Source organism: Dromiciops gliroides, chromosome 4 (genome assembly GCF_019393635.1).
Source record: "Dromiciops gliroides isolate mDroGli1 chromosome 4, mDroGli1.pri, whole genome shotgun sequence".
Lineage (NCBI taxonomy): Eukaryota > Metazoa > Chordata > Mammalia > Microbiotheria > Microbiotheriidae > Dromiciops > Dromiciops gliroides.
In genome coordinates this window covers 392,055,471-392,075,648 of record NC_057864.1, presented here as the reverse complement: position 1 = coordinate 392,075,648, position 20,178 = coordinate 392,055,471, and the positions used below count along the sequence as shown (strand labels likewise).

The 20,178-nt window shown below is 36.3% G+C and overlaps 1 protein-coding gene and 1 pseudogene across 1 annotated transcript in view; one reads left to right on the top strand and one right to left on the bottom strand.

Annotated features, from left to right (window-relative positions):
• The window catches only part of ESR1 (estrogen receptor 1), a 531,109-nt gene that overhangs the window by 227,810 nt on the left and 283,121 nt on the right, over nucleotides 1-20,178 (bottom strand). The window contains 1 exon segment of the mRNA XM_043999817.1: nucleotides 14,979-15,095. Coding sequence (XP_043855752.1) covers nucleotides 14,979-15,095 — 117 coding nt within the window.
• Nucleotides 554-2,498, top strand: LOC122752871 (annotated as a pseudogene).

Genomic DNA, 20,178 nt, shown 5'->3' with positions numbered 1-20,178 from the left:
TCTCTGGCTCACTTTACAAACTGAGGCAAACAAGGTTAAGCTAGTAAGTGTCTGAGGCTAGATTTGAATTCACAAGGTTGAGTCTTCTAGAATTTAGCTCCAGCACTCTATCTACTAAGCCACATAGCCACCCTAGGATTTCATACTCTGAGGTTTTTCGGCATTTTATACTATCAATATTTAGAAGCAGGAAAGAATGCTGGAATTGGCCCCAAGAGACCTGGACTGAATATCTCACCCTGGATATTTACTAGCTATGTAGCCATGGGCTACATATTCATGGGCTAAATATTCAGAACCTGTTTTCTCATCTGTTAAAAAGTTTAATAATAAGTGTCAAATCTCACAGGCTTATTCTAAGGAAACTGCCTCACAGAAATGTTAATAATTATCACTATTAGTATTATATTTCTAATATCATTTAATCACCTAACATGAAGAGACAACTGACAAATTTTTCTGACTCTTGGTTATCAAAATGTTAATTATGCTGGCTTTTTGCAAATCACAACGTTCCCTTGAACACAAAGAGTTTTGACCTATTTCCATCCCCATGATTGAAGAATTAAGAAAGTTATTATACCCATGTAGTCATGTTCTCATTTTGCCAATGTAAAACCAAAACCAGTATCTTTACCCAATCGGAAGGGAATAACTTCCTTTCTACTTAAATAGAGGTCTTCCCCCTTCCCAGCAGATATTTCTAGTTGATATTTCCTTTACTAGATGTCACTTGAATTTATATTACAAAAGTAATTTTAAGTAGCTAAGGCTGCCTTTAGAAACCAGAAACATTTACAAACTGTCTTTCGATACAGACAAAATCCTGAAATTTCATCTATGCCTGAGTTCAGATCACAGTTCATAGAATTTTAGAGCTGAAAGAGACATTTGACACTCTCTAATTTTAACACCTTCAGTTTGGTTTTTTTTGTTTTTTGTTTTTTGTTTTTTTTTTTTGGTGAGGCAATTGGGGTTAAGTGAGTTGCCTAGGGTCACACAGCTAGTTAAGTGTTAAGTGTCTGAGGCCGAATTTGAACTCAGGTCTGCCTGACTCTAGGGCTGGTGCTCTATCCACTGCGCCACCTAGCTGCCCCAACACCATCAGTTTTTATGGATGGGAAGTCCAGTGAGTTTATCTGAATTATTCCAGCTTACCCAACTAGTTGGTAGCAGAGACACTGCTAAAATTCAGGTCTCTGAACAACCACTTTATCATTCTACTATACAACACTAACTCTCTTTTATACCAGAACATTTTAAAATGCAAAACATAATGTAGTCTTTGAACAAAGATTTAAAGTGATTTCATGGCAGTAGTAAAAATGTTTAGTTTAGGAGAGATGTTCACTTTCAACTTTATTAATAAGAAATTAAGTCTAAAAACTACCCCTAAATAGGAATCATCTTTTTATAAGTACTTTGGTGGACTTCCTTGAAGGAAAAGAATTTCACTTCACAGCTCTGGGACCAGCTGCTCGTGCTGGAGGCCCAGAGGGCCAAAGTGACATGGCCAAACACACACAGCTTATAAGTAGATGGAGCTGGGGCAGCTAGGTGGCGCAGTGGATAGAGCACCGGCCCTGGAGTCAGGAGTACCTGAGTTCAAATCCAGCCTCAGACACTTAGACTAGCTGTGTGACCCTGGGAAAGTCACTTAACCCCAATTGCCTCACTTAAAAAAAAAAAGTCAGAAATAAGTAGATGGAGCCTCTGATCCTACAAGTACAGTGTAAATAAACATGGCTTGTGGTCTCAAGAAGCATCTGAAGATATAGCAGCTCAAAGAGTTTTTGCTCCAAACCCACCCACAGGTCCTCACAAGCTGAGTGTCTCCCACTCATCATCTTCCTGAGAAACCAACTCAAGTATGCCCTGACTGGAGATGAAGTAAAGAAGATCTGCATGCAGTGTTTCATCAAGATTGATGGCAAGGTCCACACTGATATTACATACCCTGTTGGCTTTATGGATGTCATTAGCATTGAGAAGATGGGTGAACATTTCCATCTGGTTTATGACACAAAGAAACACTTTGCTGTCCATTGTATCACAGCTGAGGAAGCTAAATATAAACTGTGAAAAGTGAGAAAAATCTTTGTGGATACAAAAGGTATTCCCCATCTGGTAACCCATGATGCCCATACTATCCATTACCCAGATCCTCTCATCAAAGTCAATGATACAGCTCAGATTGATTTAGAAGCTGGCAAGATCACTGATTTTATCAAGCTTGATACTGGTAATCTATGTATGGTGACCAGTGGAGCTAACTTGGGTAGAACTGGTGTGATTACCAACCAGGGAGAACACATCCTGGTTCTTTTGATATTGTCCATGTAAAAATGGCAATAGTTTTGCAACTAGGCTCTCAAACATTTTTATTATTGGCAAAGGTAATAAGCCTTAGATATCTCTTCCCCAAGGAAAGGGTATCTGCCTTACAATTGCTGAAGAGAGAGACGAGAGATTTGGCAGCTAAGCAGAGCAGTGGCTAAATGATTACAGATAAGAATGTGTAGGGTTTCAGTCAAATTGGGATGTTACAATACAATTTTTAACAAAAAATTACCCTACAAAAATATAAAATATACAAAATAAGAAATTGGTAGCTTAGCTCAAGTCTTATAAAGTGAAATTAAATGAGCCATAAATGCCTTTCTCTTTCCTTGAATTAGGGTACCCTGGGTATGAATGTTACATAAAATGTTAGAAGATGTAGCTGTATTGGTTTTACCTAACTGCTTCTTTTTTGTTACATGGAAAGACTGGAGGATAGGGAGAGGACATATCTCAAAATGGCTGATGTTAAAAAAAAAAAAGATACCAATAAAGGAAAACAAATATACTTGACTGATATGAATTTCAGGGATGTGGAGTGCTAGAAGAAAACTTCCTTATTGCTTCATTGTTATTTGTTCCAGCTGATGTTATGATTGTACTTCAGAGGGGGCAGCTAGGTGGCACAGTGGATAGAGCACCAGCCCTGGACTTAGGAGGACCTGAGTTCAAATTCGACCTCAGACACTTAACACTTACTAGCTGTGTGACCCTGGGCAAGTCACATAACCCCAATTACCTCATTAAAGAAGAAGAAGAAGAAGAAGAAGAAGAAGAAGAAGAAGAAGAAGAAGAAGAAGAAGAAGAAGAAGAAGAAGAAGAAGATGATGATGATTATGATTCTACTTCAGGACCAATCCCTTTTATGATGAGTTTAACCACATAATAACTGACATAACACTTTAGATTTTGCCAAACACTTTACATACACATTTGATTCTCACAAAAATCTTGTGTAATAGATACTACTATCCCCATTGTACAGATGAGGTAAGGATAAAGCCGAAAGAGGTTAAATGACTTACTTGTCCCTGGCAATATAGCTTTTAAGTGTCAGAAGAAACTAGATCTTAATACAGGTCTTCCTGGCTCCAAGTCCAGCATGTTCTCCACTGTTCTATTCTCTGTTACCATTTACTAGCTGCCTTCTCTAATCATAGCCATTAAAAACATGAAATGGGCTTGGGGACCTCTAAGCTTTTGAAGCTTATAGAATATGAAACTAGCAATTTGACATTATATTCAAATTTTATATGAATCAATGCTACTCATGCAGGGGGGCATAAAAGGAACCCATAAATATCCATTTATTTTCCAGTTAGAAAAGGACACAGGCAAGAGGGATCCTTTCTGATTTTTTTTTAGTGAGGCAATTGTGGTTAAGTGATTTGCCCAGAGTCCCACAGCTAGTAAGTATTAAGTGTCTGAGGCCAGATTTGAACTCAGGTCCTACTGACTCGAGGGCTGGTGCTTTGCCCACTGTGCCACCTAGCTGCCCACTCTGATTTTTTTTTAATAAGCTGAAACTTAAGCACATATTGCCACCAAAATTTCTTCTTCTAATCAAAAATTCTTTGGAATGGTTGATTAAAATTCCTTTCTCAAAAAATCAAACATATTTTAATCATATAACAGAGAAATAATATCTATATTGTTTTCTTCTTCCTATACCTTAATCTATAAATGTAGTATGAATATGACACATTTTGCTTAGAAAATCTAGCAGATTTCAAGCAGAAGACAAAAATGTCCTTCCATTTACATGGGATATTTTTTGGTCCATTCACTTCAAATTCTAACAACCACCACCACCAACCAAAAAGATAAATAAATAACTTGCATTAGGAGATAACTGCATGAATCTCGCATGTCTGGACAAAATCCATTTATTGCATTAAATATTGGCTTGCTTCTATTTCTGGGAATTTTTTTAGTAGTGCCCTGATTTTCTGCCTTTTTTATTAACTTAAAAACATGACATTATGAGTGTGTATATATGTATATAAACGCATATATAGAGACTATTTAATTCAAAAAATAGAATTTTTCCATAGTGGCAAAGTCTGTACAATTATCTTCTGATATAGACATTTTTTACCAAAGGGATAGAGGATTGTTATAATGGGTGGTAAAACAACAAAAAACTCAATTAGATAAAAGGATATTTCTATTTCGCATAGAAGGTAGCACCTAAACTGAACCTTGAAGAAAGAGAAGAATTCTGAATAGAATAGTCTTTATTTAAAAACTAATATTAAACATATCAGAATAGGCATTGATTAGTTTCAATACCTACTATTACAAATTGGCATAGCATTTGCATTTTTCAGCCCATAAGGTTATAGGTTGCTCCAGAATTAAAAACAAACAAAAAAATAGCTCCTCCAATAAAATATAAGCTTCTTGAAAGCAGGGAAGGTTTAATATTTTGTCTTGTATTTCCAATGCCTAGCACAGTACCTGACACAAGACAGGCATTTTTAAAATGTTAGTTAATTGATTTTACCTTTTCTCTGACTCTTTTTAAAATCAAACCCTTAACATTCATTCTCAACCCTCCCTTCTGAAGCATCTTTGATTTATTGTAACAATCCACTTTATATTTAGGTCATCCAAATGATATTTGGTTCTACCCTCTTTAATGACTCATTTGACTTTGCTCTATTAGTATTAATGATCTCTTTAGTAGTACTTATGGAGAATAGCCAAATAATACCAACAAAAGGTATCAACATAGAGGAGATGATTGGAATGGGAGCTCATTTAACAGAAATGCCAAAGGGGAGAAACTCCTGGCAATGAATATTAATTTGGGCAACTTAGCAAGATTGCATACAGTGCATTCTTTTGAGACTTCTGGCCATACAGGCTCATTAGCCTTCCTGTGTTATTAGGAAACTATGTTCTCAATTTTCAATAATGTGGCTTGTTATTTTAAAGCTACAGTAGTTCTTTCTTATAATTTCTAGTTTTGTAATAGTGGTAAAATATAAGTAATATTATTATCACTAGATTCACATAAGGTAAATGATTAGACATGGATCAATTTTCATTATAGGTGTCCTTTAAATAGTATTAGGAAACCCTACAGTATTACCACTAACTTACTATTTGTCCTAAAAGAAATCAAATAATTATCTATGTCAGTTTCCTCATTTGCAAGATAGAGAAGATACTATAAACCTGTTTCTGAACCTTTCATGAAAAAAAGGGTTTTTAAAAAATAAATTTGTGTTAAAATCAAGAATTATGTATTAAAATAAACAACACTATACCTCATTCAGGATTCTTCAATATCTGAATTTCATGAACATTTCCATGAAAATACATTTCAATCAACAAACATTTACCAAGCATCTACTGTGTACCAGGTACTATGCACTAAGGATACAAAGACAGAAGGAAGGAAGGAAGGAAGGAAGGAAGGAAGGAAGGAAGGAAGGAAGGAAGGAAGGAAGGAAGGAAGGAAGGAAGGAAGGAAGGAAGGAAAGAATGTCTGCCCTTTGGTTTCATTACTATAAAAAACAAAGAGACATTTTAAAAGGCTTTGACACCCAAGTATGAGTAATGAATGTTGTCATTTCACTTCCTGGTTGAGAAATATTGGAGATCTCAGACCTGACAAGATATCTTAGAGGTAGCTAATACATGTATAGAAACACTATATGAGCATTTAGATAATATGGTCACAGACATTGTATCAACACAGAAGAGTCAGAAAGTCTGAGTTATAGACTAAGTTGGAATAATCCCATGAGCATTTGGACAAATGTTTCCTGGTCTGCTGGGCTCCTAGCCCAGTCCCTCTTGGCTTCATCAAACCTACTTCTAGTCCAGGACCAATCTGCCTCCCAGTTTTCCCAATAACTTTCTTATTTCAACCACCCAGAAGCCTAAAAACCACATGGGAATTTTGACTAACAAATCCAGTGGGCCCAAAAAGAGAAATTAAGTTGAGGGAAAGAAGTCATTACAAGAGTAAAAAGACTTGTCTGAAATTTTCAAGATAAAATTGGTTAAAGTGAATGAGTAAGAGAGACCAAGTAAATAAAATAGAATTAGTAGGCATTATGTGGAAGAAGGGAGTATACCAAACCATATCTCATTGTCTATACTATAAAAAGTAGGGGCAGCTAGGTGGGGCAGTGGATAGAGCACCAGCCCCGGAGTCAGGAGTACCTGAGTTCAAATCTGGCCTCAGACACTTAACACTTACTAGCTGTGTGACCCTGGGCAAGTCACTTAACCCCAACTGCCTCACTAAAAAAAAAAAAAAAGTAGTCCAGGTGACTCTCAGAAGGTAACCTAACCCTAGTTGTAGGCTAAATGTTGCTACCCAATTCTAATGTCACCCCTGACAAATAACTGCTTTAATAAGAACAATGTACATGCTGACCTCCCAAGATATGAACCTCATTGATGATTATTTTGATTAAAATAATTATTGTATTATCTGGTCTATGACATGTAGTGAGATGAAATCCCATAGAGCTAGTCCACCAATTCATATTTATTAGACAAACACTGTAGATAATGAATGGGGCAGAATTGAACAGAAAGAAAAAAGTTGGGTTGCCTTTGAGAAAGCATCTCATTCTTCTCAATCTTTTCCCTGGAACAAAAAGCTATCTTTTTCACACTGATAGTCTTGCAGTGAAATTATAAGGCTGAGAATCACAGCATACCATAGTCTTTGAAGATGTGTAGTTGAGGATCATGTAAATGAAATAGAGAAATACATTGGGGAGGGAGGAGGAGATGATCAGGCTGTAACACATCACAAATGAGTAATTAAGCAAAGAGGTTGTATAAATGATGTCATCAGATAAAGGTATGACAAAAAGAATATGAGATGGTTGGGTAGCAAGAATAGAAGATAATAGTGTACAGCCAATCTGCTCCATTGAAATCTATGTAATATCAAAATGTGAAGACCTTTCAAGTCCTCAATACACTGAATAGACCCAGGGTTGCTTTAAGAGGAAATGGGAAAATTGCACGATAGGCAGGTATCAGGTATGGATGTATTACAATCTACTTTGTTGGTGAGAGAATCCATATTGACGAGATCATAGGCTCATTTAAGTACCGGAGTATCTGTGACAGACTGCTGGTAAGCATCTCAAAATGGATCAGCAATATTTTTCCATTTATCCTCACAACTAAGGAATAGACAGGAAGCACCAGAGAATTCAATGATACCCAACCAAATAACTCAAGCTTCTTTATTCTCAGTTCAAGTGTTCTTTGCTTTAAGATCTAGCTCTTTCTGTCTCTGTTCCCATGCTATTTTTGTACTATTTTCCTATGACTTGTCATCATTTCTATGGCTACATAAGTATAATAAGGTTTTGAAAGGTAAGATAGATGTCTACAGAGCTTTTGTCAGGAAGATACTAGCAGATAAAATTAAGGTTAAGTATTGCCAACTTCCAAAGAAGTGATATGAAGAAATATTAGACTTAATGAAATATAGGCTAAATAAGTTCAATATTATCTAGGTTTGTTCATATACTTCAGTATTAGTTCTTGTGTTATTTTGCTGGTTTGTGTCTCCTAGATTTTGAAACTATAATTATTAGATGTCAAATATGAAAATGAAACTAGTGATTATCAGCATCTTAGGTGCTTTTTCTGCTCAGGCAGGGGACAGGCTCAGCAAGTCTGTAAACACCAGGCTTTGGCTCTCACAGCTTCACTGGATGATCACCTGCTTACTACAAGGAGAAGGAAGCTCCTCCAACTGTGGCAGTTGTTGCCACTTAAACCTCAAATAGGGATTACCAGCAGAGTATCTCTACCTGTCAATACAGCCTCTCACAAAAGTGGTCATTCTCATCAGTGGTTATCCTCACCATATAGCCAGCCACTGAAGTTTATTGAAGGTCTCCAGTGACTGCACACTCACTCCGGTATCACTGTCCCTACAACTATCAGACGCCCCCTATAGTTTTCCTTGTCAACAGCATCTTGGTCAGTGGCTCAGGAAAGGGTAATTAGTATCCCTTGGAGAGTAGGAGCCTTCTGTTGGGCTATATTGAGTATGTGTATAGTTGCAAGTTGATGGTCCTTGGAATATGGTTTTACTTTGGTAAAAGACTCAATTGAAGCAGTGTTCTGGAACAAGAAAGAGTCTCTTATTGGAGGCACAATATTTTGAGATCAACTTTACTTACAGGCCTTGATTAGGGAGAAAACAGCTGCCTATTAAAGCTATATTGTTCACTCAAGAGTATTGAATGAATGAATGAAAAGGCATTTATCAAGTACTACTATATTGTCAATGAATGGATGAAGAAGCATTTATTAAACATTTAGTTTTACAGATCTCTGTGCTAAGCACCAGGCACGCAAATTTTAAATAAAATTAAAGAAAGCAAGAGTCCTTGCTCTCAAATTCATTTTCTAATAGGAAGCAACAAAACCTATTAGGAGGGTTCAGCTGCAGAAATGAAAAACCCCAGTGATCTTTAGGGTACCATGGCAGGGCAAATTCTATAGCTAGAGTAAAGAGATCAGGTTGATATACCTAAAACGACATTGGTGTCATTTTGATTGGCAAACAGCATCAATTTTTAATGTTGAACCATTTGATAATGTCAAGGACTTGGGTGGTAAAATTTTTTCTTTCAGGCTTTCAAGAACTATGCTACTAAGGAGATGAGGTCTACAGGGTGGGCAGAGAAAGTTTCTGGAGAGACAGATTTATAGGAGTTGTTCCTCTGGGTGATGGCTCGAGACCCCATACTCAGAGCACTGCTCTCCTCATACTAATTTCCCTATAATATCCTATAGAAGCAAAATCATTTCGACCTTCAAGACATCTCTCACATATACTCCCTATTCTCCTCTGACACTACCCTGATGCAGGCTGTCATCACTCCAAATCTGGACTACTGCAATTACCTGTTTGTTGGTCTTCCTGCCACAAGTCTCTCTCCACTGAAGTCCATTCTCTATTCAGCTGTCAACGTGATCTTCGTAAAGCACAGAACTATCCATGACATCTCCCTAGTCAATAAACTCCAGTGGCTCTCTATTGCTAAGCCCTTCAAAACCTGCCCCTTCCTACTTTTCCAGGCTTCTTTCATCTTATCTCCCATCCTTTCCCCCCTGACTTGTCCAGTCACAGTGACCTCCTTGCTATTCCTCCTGGGCAATACTCCATCTTCCAACTCCAGGCATTTTCAGTGGTTGTTATCCCTGTCTGCAATTTTCCTTCTTTGTCTACTTGTCATCTCTTTCCCAACACTACTTAAACTTAATGCTTCCCTCTGAGTATATCTCCAATTTATCTCCATATATATTTTATGTATATACAGTTGTTTGGATGTTGTCTCTCCATTAGAGTATGAACTGCTTAAGAGAAAGGGCAGCTTCTTAACATCCTTAGTAAGAATCTATGTAGCACACAATAGGTATTTAATAAATATCTACTGACTGACCTAGGGGCATTTCTATTCCAGAGGTTCTCAGCTTCTAGATCCTTGGAAGCTTCCATAGGTCCTGAAGAAAGGTAGTGGATGTGATATGGCTCTTCTTGATTATAGAGCTTCCTGTATCTCCCCTCCAAGAACCTTGCTAAATCAGCTAGAGTCATTTTCCTGCTTCTTAGTGGGTTTTGGTGAGGAGTGGTGGTGGTGGTGGTAGGAGTTGCTTCCTTGGATGCTGGGAGGGTAACAGATGGGACTGGATTCTGGAAGCAGGACAAGTGGCATGGGGGAGGAGGATCCTTCTAATGCTGTGCTTGGGACTTGGGCTCTCAACTCGAGACTAAGATTGGGAATACAAATACAAAATCTAAAAGTCTCTGCTCTCAATGACCTTATATTCTAATAGGGGTTGACAACAAATATAAGAGAATAGTTATTAAATGTGTGGACAAATTCTAAGTTACTCCATAGAAGGAAATTAAACCCTTATGGATAGGCATATGTAAGGGTATGGATGTGTATACATACACATACTTTTATACATATAATCTATCATTTGTTCAAATTAAAACATTCTTTCTTCATATAAACAAAAAACCCTTAAGATTTAATCTTCAAACTAGTATAAAGGATGATATCTGTCAGATAAAATGATGGAATCACTGGCCTGGAACTGAAGAGGACCTTAAAGATTATATAGTTCACCTTCCTTTTTTTACCCAGGTGCAAAAAGGTTAGGTGACTTGCCCACAGTCTCATAGACAGTCCGTCAGAAATGAGATTTGAACTAGGGCCCTGTGACTCCATTCTGTGCTTTTCCTACCACACCAAGAACCCTTTAATAGTTTTACTTTTTTCTTTTTTACCAGAAGGGGAGCAATGATTCATGAGAAGCCCAGCTAAATTATTTTAAATTGTCATCAAGATCCAAACTGCCATAACTCTACTTTACAACTAATGTTGAAGTTTATATTTAATCATATTTCCAGTTGTCAGATGAACAGATTTTCACAGTGGGATTTGAGAGGTTGATGACTGGGATTTTTTGCATCAGTTGTATCAAATATTGTGAGAAATATAATAAACTGTACAGTTTTATGGCAAATATTTTATGCAATTTATGCTCAATGCCTTCACAGCTTACAATTTTACAACTTGGAAGCCTGGCTTTTGCCAAAAAGCTACCTAAATTCAAATTTATCGGTGCATAGATAAACACACAACAAAAAATAACTGATCGTTAAGAAACATGCACTTTTGAGTCACATAAATATACATGTGTACCAAAACATATGTGGCAAGACTTTTTGTAGAATCAAAGAACTCGGAACAAAGCATTAGCAAAGAACTGAAAACAAACGCATCAATTGGGAGACGACTAAACAAACTATGGCACATGAATACAATTGAATGTTACTGCACCATGGCAGAGGAGTTCTGGAGCCAGCTCTAAGTACCAGCTCAGGAGAGTCAATTGTTGGAGGTTCAATGAGCATTTACACAGGAAATTGGCAAACTCTACAAATAAGGGCCTGAATTATGGCTTTTGAGATTGTCTAGACGTAATAAAGTATCAGAGAAAATGTTAATATTGCAGATTAAATTTAAAAGCATGTCACGCTACCATTTATTTGGGGGGATGGGAACCGAGAGGAACTGGATGTTGAACATTTACTATCACAGACGACTATAAGAAATAATAAATACAATTACTACTGAATAATCCAATGCAAAGTGAAATAAAGGGAAGAATGGGAATGCATGCATGTGTGTGTGTGTGTCTTTGTGTGTGTAAAACACATACACACAATGACCATTACAATATAAATGGAAAAAACAACAAAACCTAAAACTAAAAATAATCGGTGTGAAATTGTGCTGAATAAGTTTGGCTTCCACTAAGAGATTGAGAATGTATTCTTACCCCACTCTCTTCTCCCTTACTTCTTTTGAAGAGATAGGAGATTATGGGTATGGAATAGTACATATAATTGTGGACTAGACTGATATTTTAGTTTTTCTGAATTGCTTATTTTTCTTTTTTGTTTTTTATTTATTTTATTTTAAGAGACAGTACTGGGGAAAAGGAGAAGGAAAGTAGAATACAAGAGTAAATGAAAATTGCATAAAAAAGAATAGTTAGCATTCATATATTGCTTTAAGATTTGCAAATCCCTTTACAAATATTATTTCATTTGAACCTCAAAACATCCCTGGGAGATAAGTGCTTTTCCATTTTATAGATGAGAAAACTGAAGTAGACATGGTAAATGATTCATCCAGGGTCACACAACTAGTATCTGAGGTCATATTTGAATTTATCTTCCTGACACCAGGGCCAGTTCTCTTTCCACTATGCCACTTAGCTGTCATATCAATAAATATTTAAATATGTGTGTGTTTATTCAGAGTTTTCCCAAAATCTAAGCTATAACAGCTTAAAAGTGCACTAAGCCTTTGGGGACACCCTTCAGTAGAGATATATGACAAACTGTGTAGAAGGGAAACAATCAGTTAAATTGCATTTATGTTTCCTTTTCTTTTTAAATGGTGGTGATAGTTTTTGTTCAACTTAGGAAACGTGTTAAGTTGAACCAAGAGACATATCCACACATCATATAGAATATCGTAGAAAAGCAGAAGTCTTTTGGGTGATGGAAAGACTCCATAAGAGAATATCACTCCCATTTGGGCCTCCTCAAAGAAAAAAAAGCTAGTTTCAGACTCAACAAGTGGACACTTTTGGCTTTCTGGGGGGAATTTGGGGAATTTAAACAGCTGTTTTGAAACAAGCTCAGAAAGCAGAGCAATTTAACTTGGACTTTTACTGTTTCAAATTGCAGCTCTTTCGCATAACTATTAAATTCTTGTCACATATCAAGTTACCTTAAGTAGCTTTTTGTGAGTTTAATTAAGTCTTACTAATTCTCCAACAGCTCAGAGAGAGATGAATTCCTTAAATATTTAATCTGTTTATGACTCAAAGTGTCATTTTCTGAATAGAGCAGTAAAATTCTTGGAATTAATTACTCTTTGAATTAAAGCTGCTTTTTTATACACTCGACATGTAGTCATAGTTCATCCAATGTGTAAATCAAACAATCCATCTATGCATCATGGAAAATTTACTTCAAATGTTGCATTTAGCAATGAGCTACAGAGCCCCAGTGCTGACCACAGGCAAATTTCCTTACTGTTCTTACATCATCCCACACCCTCAGTCCTATCCAGGCTTATCTTTTCATTATTCCCACACTTGGTTCTTCCTCCCTCTCCTTCTTCCTTTTGTTCAAGTCCTTCTGAATGTTTTAAGCAGCCAGCTACCTCTTATTTGTCAAACCAGAAGTTCAAACCTGTTTTCCATATTACCCTTTTTAAAATCACAATTTAACACCTCCATTAGGACACTTTTTTCTTATTAGCACAGATGTCAAGCAAAATTCTTGTCCTATTTCTGTCCTGAATGCACTTCTGTACACGTTGTATCTATCTGTCTATAGGCATAGCAGGGGCAGCTAGGTGGTGCAATGGATAAAGCATTATCCCTGGATTCAGGAGGACCTGAGTTCAAATCCAACCTCAGACACTTGACACTTACTAGCTGTGTGACCCTGGGCAAATCACTTAACCCTCATTGCCCCGAGGAAAAAAAAATGCTTATTGACTGTTTATAGACATAGCAATAGGGATTAGTCCTATATTTATATTGCCATAGGGAACTCTCTCTCCCAATGGAGACTGCATTTAATAGTCTTGGAGAGTTGTTTAGATCACTGAGAAGTTCAATAATTGGCCTAGGGCCAGTATATTTCAAATGTAGAATTTGTACCCAGGTGTCCATGGTTCTGAGGCCCACTACATTGCACTTCCTTTCTATCTGCTTATATGTTAACCCTACATTTGTCCCCATGGCTATACTGTAATCTCTTCTAAAGCCCTAACCTGATCCCTCATTGCTGTGTGGAGGCAAGCCTGTGTTATCAAAGGCTACAAAAGTGTAGCAAAGTCCTGGAATATACTGTAAATGTATGAGGACAGAGACAGACTGTCTCTCTCTGTCATCCAAGGATGAGCCTAGCTGGGTTCAGAATGGTTTTTTACCAGAAGGTAATGAGGTCAAATCCTGACTCCACCACTTTGTACCTGTATAACCTTGGGCAAGTCATTTTTTATCTCTCAGTTTCAGTTTGTTCATTTATAAAAATAAAAGGGAAGGGAGTGGTTTGAACGAAATAATCTCTGAGGTCCCTTCTAGCTATAGCTCTTTGATGCTATGATCTGAATTTGGTACAATAATTTATGAAATCAGCTATTTGTAGAGGAATTATAATTTACATTGGGGGCAGGGGTATCCACTCAGGTTAAATCCTAGAAATAACAACGAAGTATCATAACATGTGCTTATGAGGATAGAGACTAGGTTAACCAAAATAAGCCTCCAACTGTGTGCACTCAATCACACAATTGTTCAATACCACTATGAGCAGAGCAGTCTGCTAAATGTTGTAAGAAGGACACAAAGAAATTAAAAGACAGTGTAATGGCAGAGATGAAGAACGTGTTTATACTCCTATGTAACTTGAGAATATTTAATATTTAATAGGTATCTTATGCCTAGCACTGAGTCAGGAATTATAAAATGAACATGGTTTGATTGATAGAATGATAGCCAGTCATTTCAGTAAAGACCCAGGTTCTTCTAAGATACAGTACTTTGTTCTTTCACTTGCAAGACTTGATTTTGAGAAGAACAAGGCATTTTTAAGCATAGTTTCCCACCCCCAAATACTAGCAGGTGGTAACAGAAAGATCATTTCTAAGATGATTTTTAAAATGGTCTCTTCCTTCCTTTTGTAATGTGGTATCCACACCTTTGTTTTAAAGCACATTGAGGGAACATGAAATAATCATGTAAGGAATTTAAATTCTACTTTCACATTTATAGATGCATACATACATGTACACACATATACACATGTGTGCATACACATTCATATACATGTGTGTACAATTATACATGTATGTATGTGTTTATATATTTGGGTGATGGATTGTGATGCTTTTTTAGTAATAATACTCTCACTAAAAATGAAATTAAAAGTATGATAACTAAATTCATCTCACTTATGCCTCTGACACTGAACAAGTACAAGATAATATGGTAATAAAGTGTAGAGTGTGTGGTCCTGGACAGGTGGTACCTACCCCCTTTCATCATGCCCACTTCATAGCACTTTCGCAGTCGGCAGGCCTGACAACTCTTTCTCCTGTTCTTGTCAATGGTGCACTGGTTGGTCGCAGGACACATGTAATCATTATGCCCTGTTCAAAGCAAGAAGAGACAACGAATATGATTTCTGGGAACTCAAGAAGTTCAATCTAAACACAATGGAGTTGTTTGCATAAGACTCCATCACACATACCTAATTATGTGGCTAACACTTTAAGTGATTCACATAAGCATCATTTTAACCAAATCAGAAGCCAATCATTTAGACTTTGAGGTCAATTGACCTGTCTTACACTCTTATATTAGGCACTGTAACAGTCAATCCTATCTCAGAACAAGGTCTTCAGTTCATCTTGTAGCTGCATGTATTTCATGTTGTTCATTTCATTTTTTTTAAAATTTCATTTTGATTCTTCTTTTCCTTGAAGATAAGGCCAGCATTTTCATCATATTTTATAACTTGTAATTCCTAGTCTACCTAGAGTGGCATATATAAGGCACAGTTATAAAGAGTGAAGAAGAATGTTATTTCTTTCTAGTTATCTACACCATTAAAATAGTTTATTTAATCTAATTAAGTGGAACTAAGAAGTTTTAAAAACCTATTACCATCATCATCATCACTAATAATAGTATTTTTTGTTGTTTAGTCATCTCCAATCCTGGGACTCTGTGACCCCTTTTGGAGTTCTCTTGGCAAAGATACTAGAGTAGTTTGCCATTTCCTTCTCTAGCTCATTTTACAGATGAGGAAATTGAGGCAACCAGAGGTAAGTGACCTGCCCAGAGTCACATAGCTAGTAAGTGTCTTTAGTCAAATTTGAACACAGGTCTTCCTGACTCCAGCCCTGGCATTTTATCCACTGAGCCACCTACTTGCCCTCAATAATAACAATAATAACTAGCATGTATATAGTGCTTTATGGCCTTTATAAATATTATGTCATTTTATACTCATTATGACCCTGTGAGGTAGATGTTATTACCATTTTACAGTTAAGGAAACTAAGGCAATCAGAGGTTGCCAGCTCAGGATTACACAGCTACTAAGTCTCTGAGGCCAGATTTACGCTCGGATCTTCCTGACTCCAGGTCTAGGACTCTATCTAATGCTCTACCTAGTTGCCTACTACTATCAATAATAGTAATACCTGGTTTTTATATAGTGCTTTGAGTGCTATATATAATATATAATATTATATGTGTATATATAATTTCATTTGATACTTGCAACAGTCGTGTGAGATAATTTCTATAGGCCATGTTACCCTCACTTTGGATAAGAGAAAATAGACTTAGAGAAACTAACTTGCTTGCTCACAGTTGCACAGATTGTAAATGTCAGAATTAGAATTCAAATATAAGCTTCTACTTCCTCCAAATAACGCTTCATTCTTATACCATGCCATATCAGGTAACTTTCCCTTTCAAACATTTTTATATTACCATAAAGAATTGGTTAGATTCCAGAAATCATTAAAAAAATTAAAATATCTATTTATATCCTCCTAATATTTTACTTTCAATTTTGAAAATCACAAAATCCACCCTGTAAGTCTGAAAGATAGGCTTGGGGGAATATTTCTCTGGACTCATAGTAAGAAAGGCCCAGATTAAAATCATGCTTCTACCTACTTCATTTTTCACCAAATCATGCTTCACCTACCAGTAGTGTTAACCCTATATAAATCTTCTGCAAACTGTAGTTAATAAGTGTCTAACTCACAGGGCTTTTGTGAGGATCAAATGAAATAATATGTGTGGAACATTTTCCAAGCCTTAAAGTATTATAAAAATGTGAGCTATCTTCAAATCTACATATGATCATCATATGGAATGTATATCTAATTAAAATAACTGTGTCTTTGTCCATGGGTATTCTCCCTCTGAAGCAACCCCTCTGTGGCTTAGTAGATGATCACGTGTGTGTGTGTGTGTGTGTGTGTGTGTGTGTGTGTGTGGTCAAAAACATTCTTATCCTATGGAAAATCTGATAATACACCTCTCTGAAACTCCTCAAACAAGAGGCATCACCAGCACTGTACTTGAAAATTTTCTAGTTTGTTAAGGCCTGTCAAAGCTTAAAAGAACCCAGGATCACCTCCATAACTCAATAAAGAATAGAGTTCTTGAATAGAATCATAAGTGGTAGTTATAAGAGAAAATATCATTCACATTTGTTGTTTCTCATCTATATTGATTTCTGAACTAAAGAAAATAATACCGAAGGGTTGGAGATCACAGATTTAGAGTGGCAAGGATCCTGCATTCATCTAGTCCAAATGAGACCCAGGAATGGTTACATTTTCCCAAGTGCACATAAAAATACTAAATAAACAGTAGAGTCAGTATTTGAATTCATATTAGCCCAAGGAAAAACAATTCATTGCCACTAGAACAAGTAACTGACAAAGACAGAAGAATCTCTTCCTAAAAAGCATTGATAATAATACAATTGTCTAGAATTGCTTATCACACTGTAATTTGAGATCAAGGAAAATGGAATTCTAGAAATTCTGATTCTATATTTCTATTCTATTTAAGTAATTCAAAAGAAAAGAGTTAACTTATATAAAGCACTTTGAAAACCTTAAAGCATTATGAAAGTGCTAGTTTATTATTATTGTTATTGTTATTAAGAAAGGATCCAGCCTGAGATCTGGACAGTCACTAAATGCAATACCAGATTAGAAATTAAGGGAATTAGTTGCTATGCATGCTAATCTCATCAGCATTACTAAATCCCTTTTCAAACCTTAAACAATATTTTGCTTTAATATCATGGGCTGTCGATGTCTTTCTCTCTGGTCTTCTCTATAAAGGAGACTTGGTTCAGGCCTGCTAAATAGTAGGCCTCAAAGACCAGGTGATAAATATAACCTCATTACTTTTAGTGAAAACTAAATTCTTGGGAAAGTGTTTTGGATTTGTGATTAAGGGATTTTTTTTAGTTTTTTTAATGTGTTTTCCATTTATGAAGAATTTGGGAGATGAGTTGCACTATCTAACAGAAACTTACTGGATAAAGTTATAAATTTTCCAATTTACTGAGGGCAAGATATGACATGCCATGAGATACTTTAGTTGCAGAACTCTTTGTTCTTTATTCAGCTCTGGGGTCAGCCCCAATTAGAGTAGGGTGGAGTGGGAACTTGACAGAAATCCTGGTCTCATAAAACTTGGTCCTCTATCCTTAGATATACATTATAAAATACAGTGTATAAACAGGCTTCAGATCAAATTAACATCTGCATTCTTTTGTTGCAGAATAGGAACCAAAGAGTCAGCTGAATTATAAATGTGTAACCGTGGTGATAGACCACACACTGCCTCAAACATACAGGCAACGGGGTTATTTTTAGAATTGTCCTTATTAATGGGGACAGATTAAGGAAGTAATAGAACCAAAAACTAATTCTATTTGGCCAAATTCCAACTCTGAGTGAGCAAAAAGAGTTGTGTAATTATCCTACCCACACCTAAAATACACTATTTTTGTGTTCAGACAGTTACACAGTGCATTTCATTCTGTATCAGATCCCAAACACTTCACAGGTTTTTTTCAAAAAGCCTACAATTTTGAGAAAGAACAGCTAGATCCTAAAGAGCTGTAGTAACTATACACAGTCATATTCAAAAATGATTAGCTGTAACTATGTATTGGGGGAAAAATACTTTGGACTTTCTCCCTGAATACCTTGAATTTTGCAAGCTAAAAGATGGGAGCCCTGAATTAGGCAAGAGGGATATTGGCTGAGCCTCTTGTTTAAGTTGGCCATAAAACCAGCCAACCCGTTTTAGATATATATCTTTATAGGGCTGAAGTGAAATTCCTGAACGATCTTGTTTAACATGGACAATGGTTGGGTTTGATGCAATTGAATTAATTCTCTAAAGTTAACAAAAGTCCAACCCATAGCAGGATAGTAAAATGCTTTTGTCACAAAGCTGTGTATTTTTTCTTCCTTTTAACATCTATGAAAATAAAGAACTGATAAACCATCAAGGAAAAAACTCATTAAAATCAAATAATTGAGTCATGCCATTAAGACAAACTCTTTAAACTCAATACCTAATAACAACTATTTATTTCTTGCAATAAAACACAAGAAAGAGCCCATAAAGTACAGAATGTCTTAATAAGCACCCTGAAATCTTACATCAAAAAAAGGAAAAATAAAACACCTACTAAAACAACTTGCTGTGTCTATGTTGTTAAAGTGGTCAGAGCCTTTGAGAAGAACTCCATTGCAAGATTTATTGCTTTATCTTGTAAAGACAATGCAATATCAAATTTCACATACATGAGAAAAACTCCTATTGAGGTAATGTTCTTTTTTTAAAAAAATTAGTTAAACGTTAATTAAATCTACAGGATTTGTAACATTGGAGACCAAACAAATTGCAGTTGTGCATCAGAAAGAGCCCTACAAAGCTTCCTTCTACTTCTCCACTCAGCTTGTCCAGTATTGGATCATAAACCACAAGGCATAGACCATGATTTGAGATTCATACCACAATTTTGAGAAATTCTAAATGTTTCCTTTATGTAAACACTCTTGGAATTTGGATGCTGAGTTAGGTGAACAGGAGGAGAGACCACAGGGCACCTAGAAAACAGAGAGACTTGGGAGCTTTACTATTGGGTCCTTGGAATCAACTGGCTTTCCTTTTGGTGTTTTGACGAGAGATGAGTTTATACCAACTCATCTCTAGCATGCCTTCCCTTGTCTCTCTTCTTCCTTTCTGATGCTCTTTGACTCTGAATCTGGTCACTGGGAAGCTAAGTCAACAGCAGGAAGCAGAAGGTGTGTGTTTGCTAGGGGGAGAGGTAACAATTCTTCCTCTCCTTACAGCAGGGGAAATATTTGTCAATAATGAAAGTAATACCAAAGGACCAAGAGGCAATGAGGTACACTGGAAAGCTACTGCCTTTAATGAGCTCTGGAATAGGAAAACTTGACTTGGCAACCAAATCCTGCTATTTACTTCCTTTTTTGTTGTTTGTTTTATTAATGTATTTTGTTTTTACATTACAAAAAATTTACAATTACCTTGATTCTGTAAGAGGTTTCATAACCAAGCAAAACAATTAAGCAAAACTAATAATATGTTGACAATCTGAAAGTACATGCTATTTTCCATATCTGCAGCACCCCTCCATCTCTCTATTTT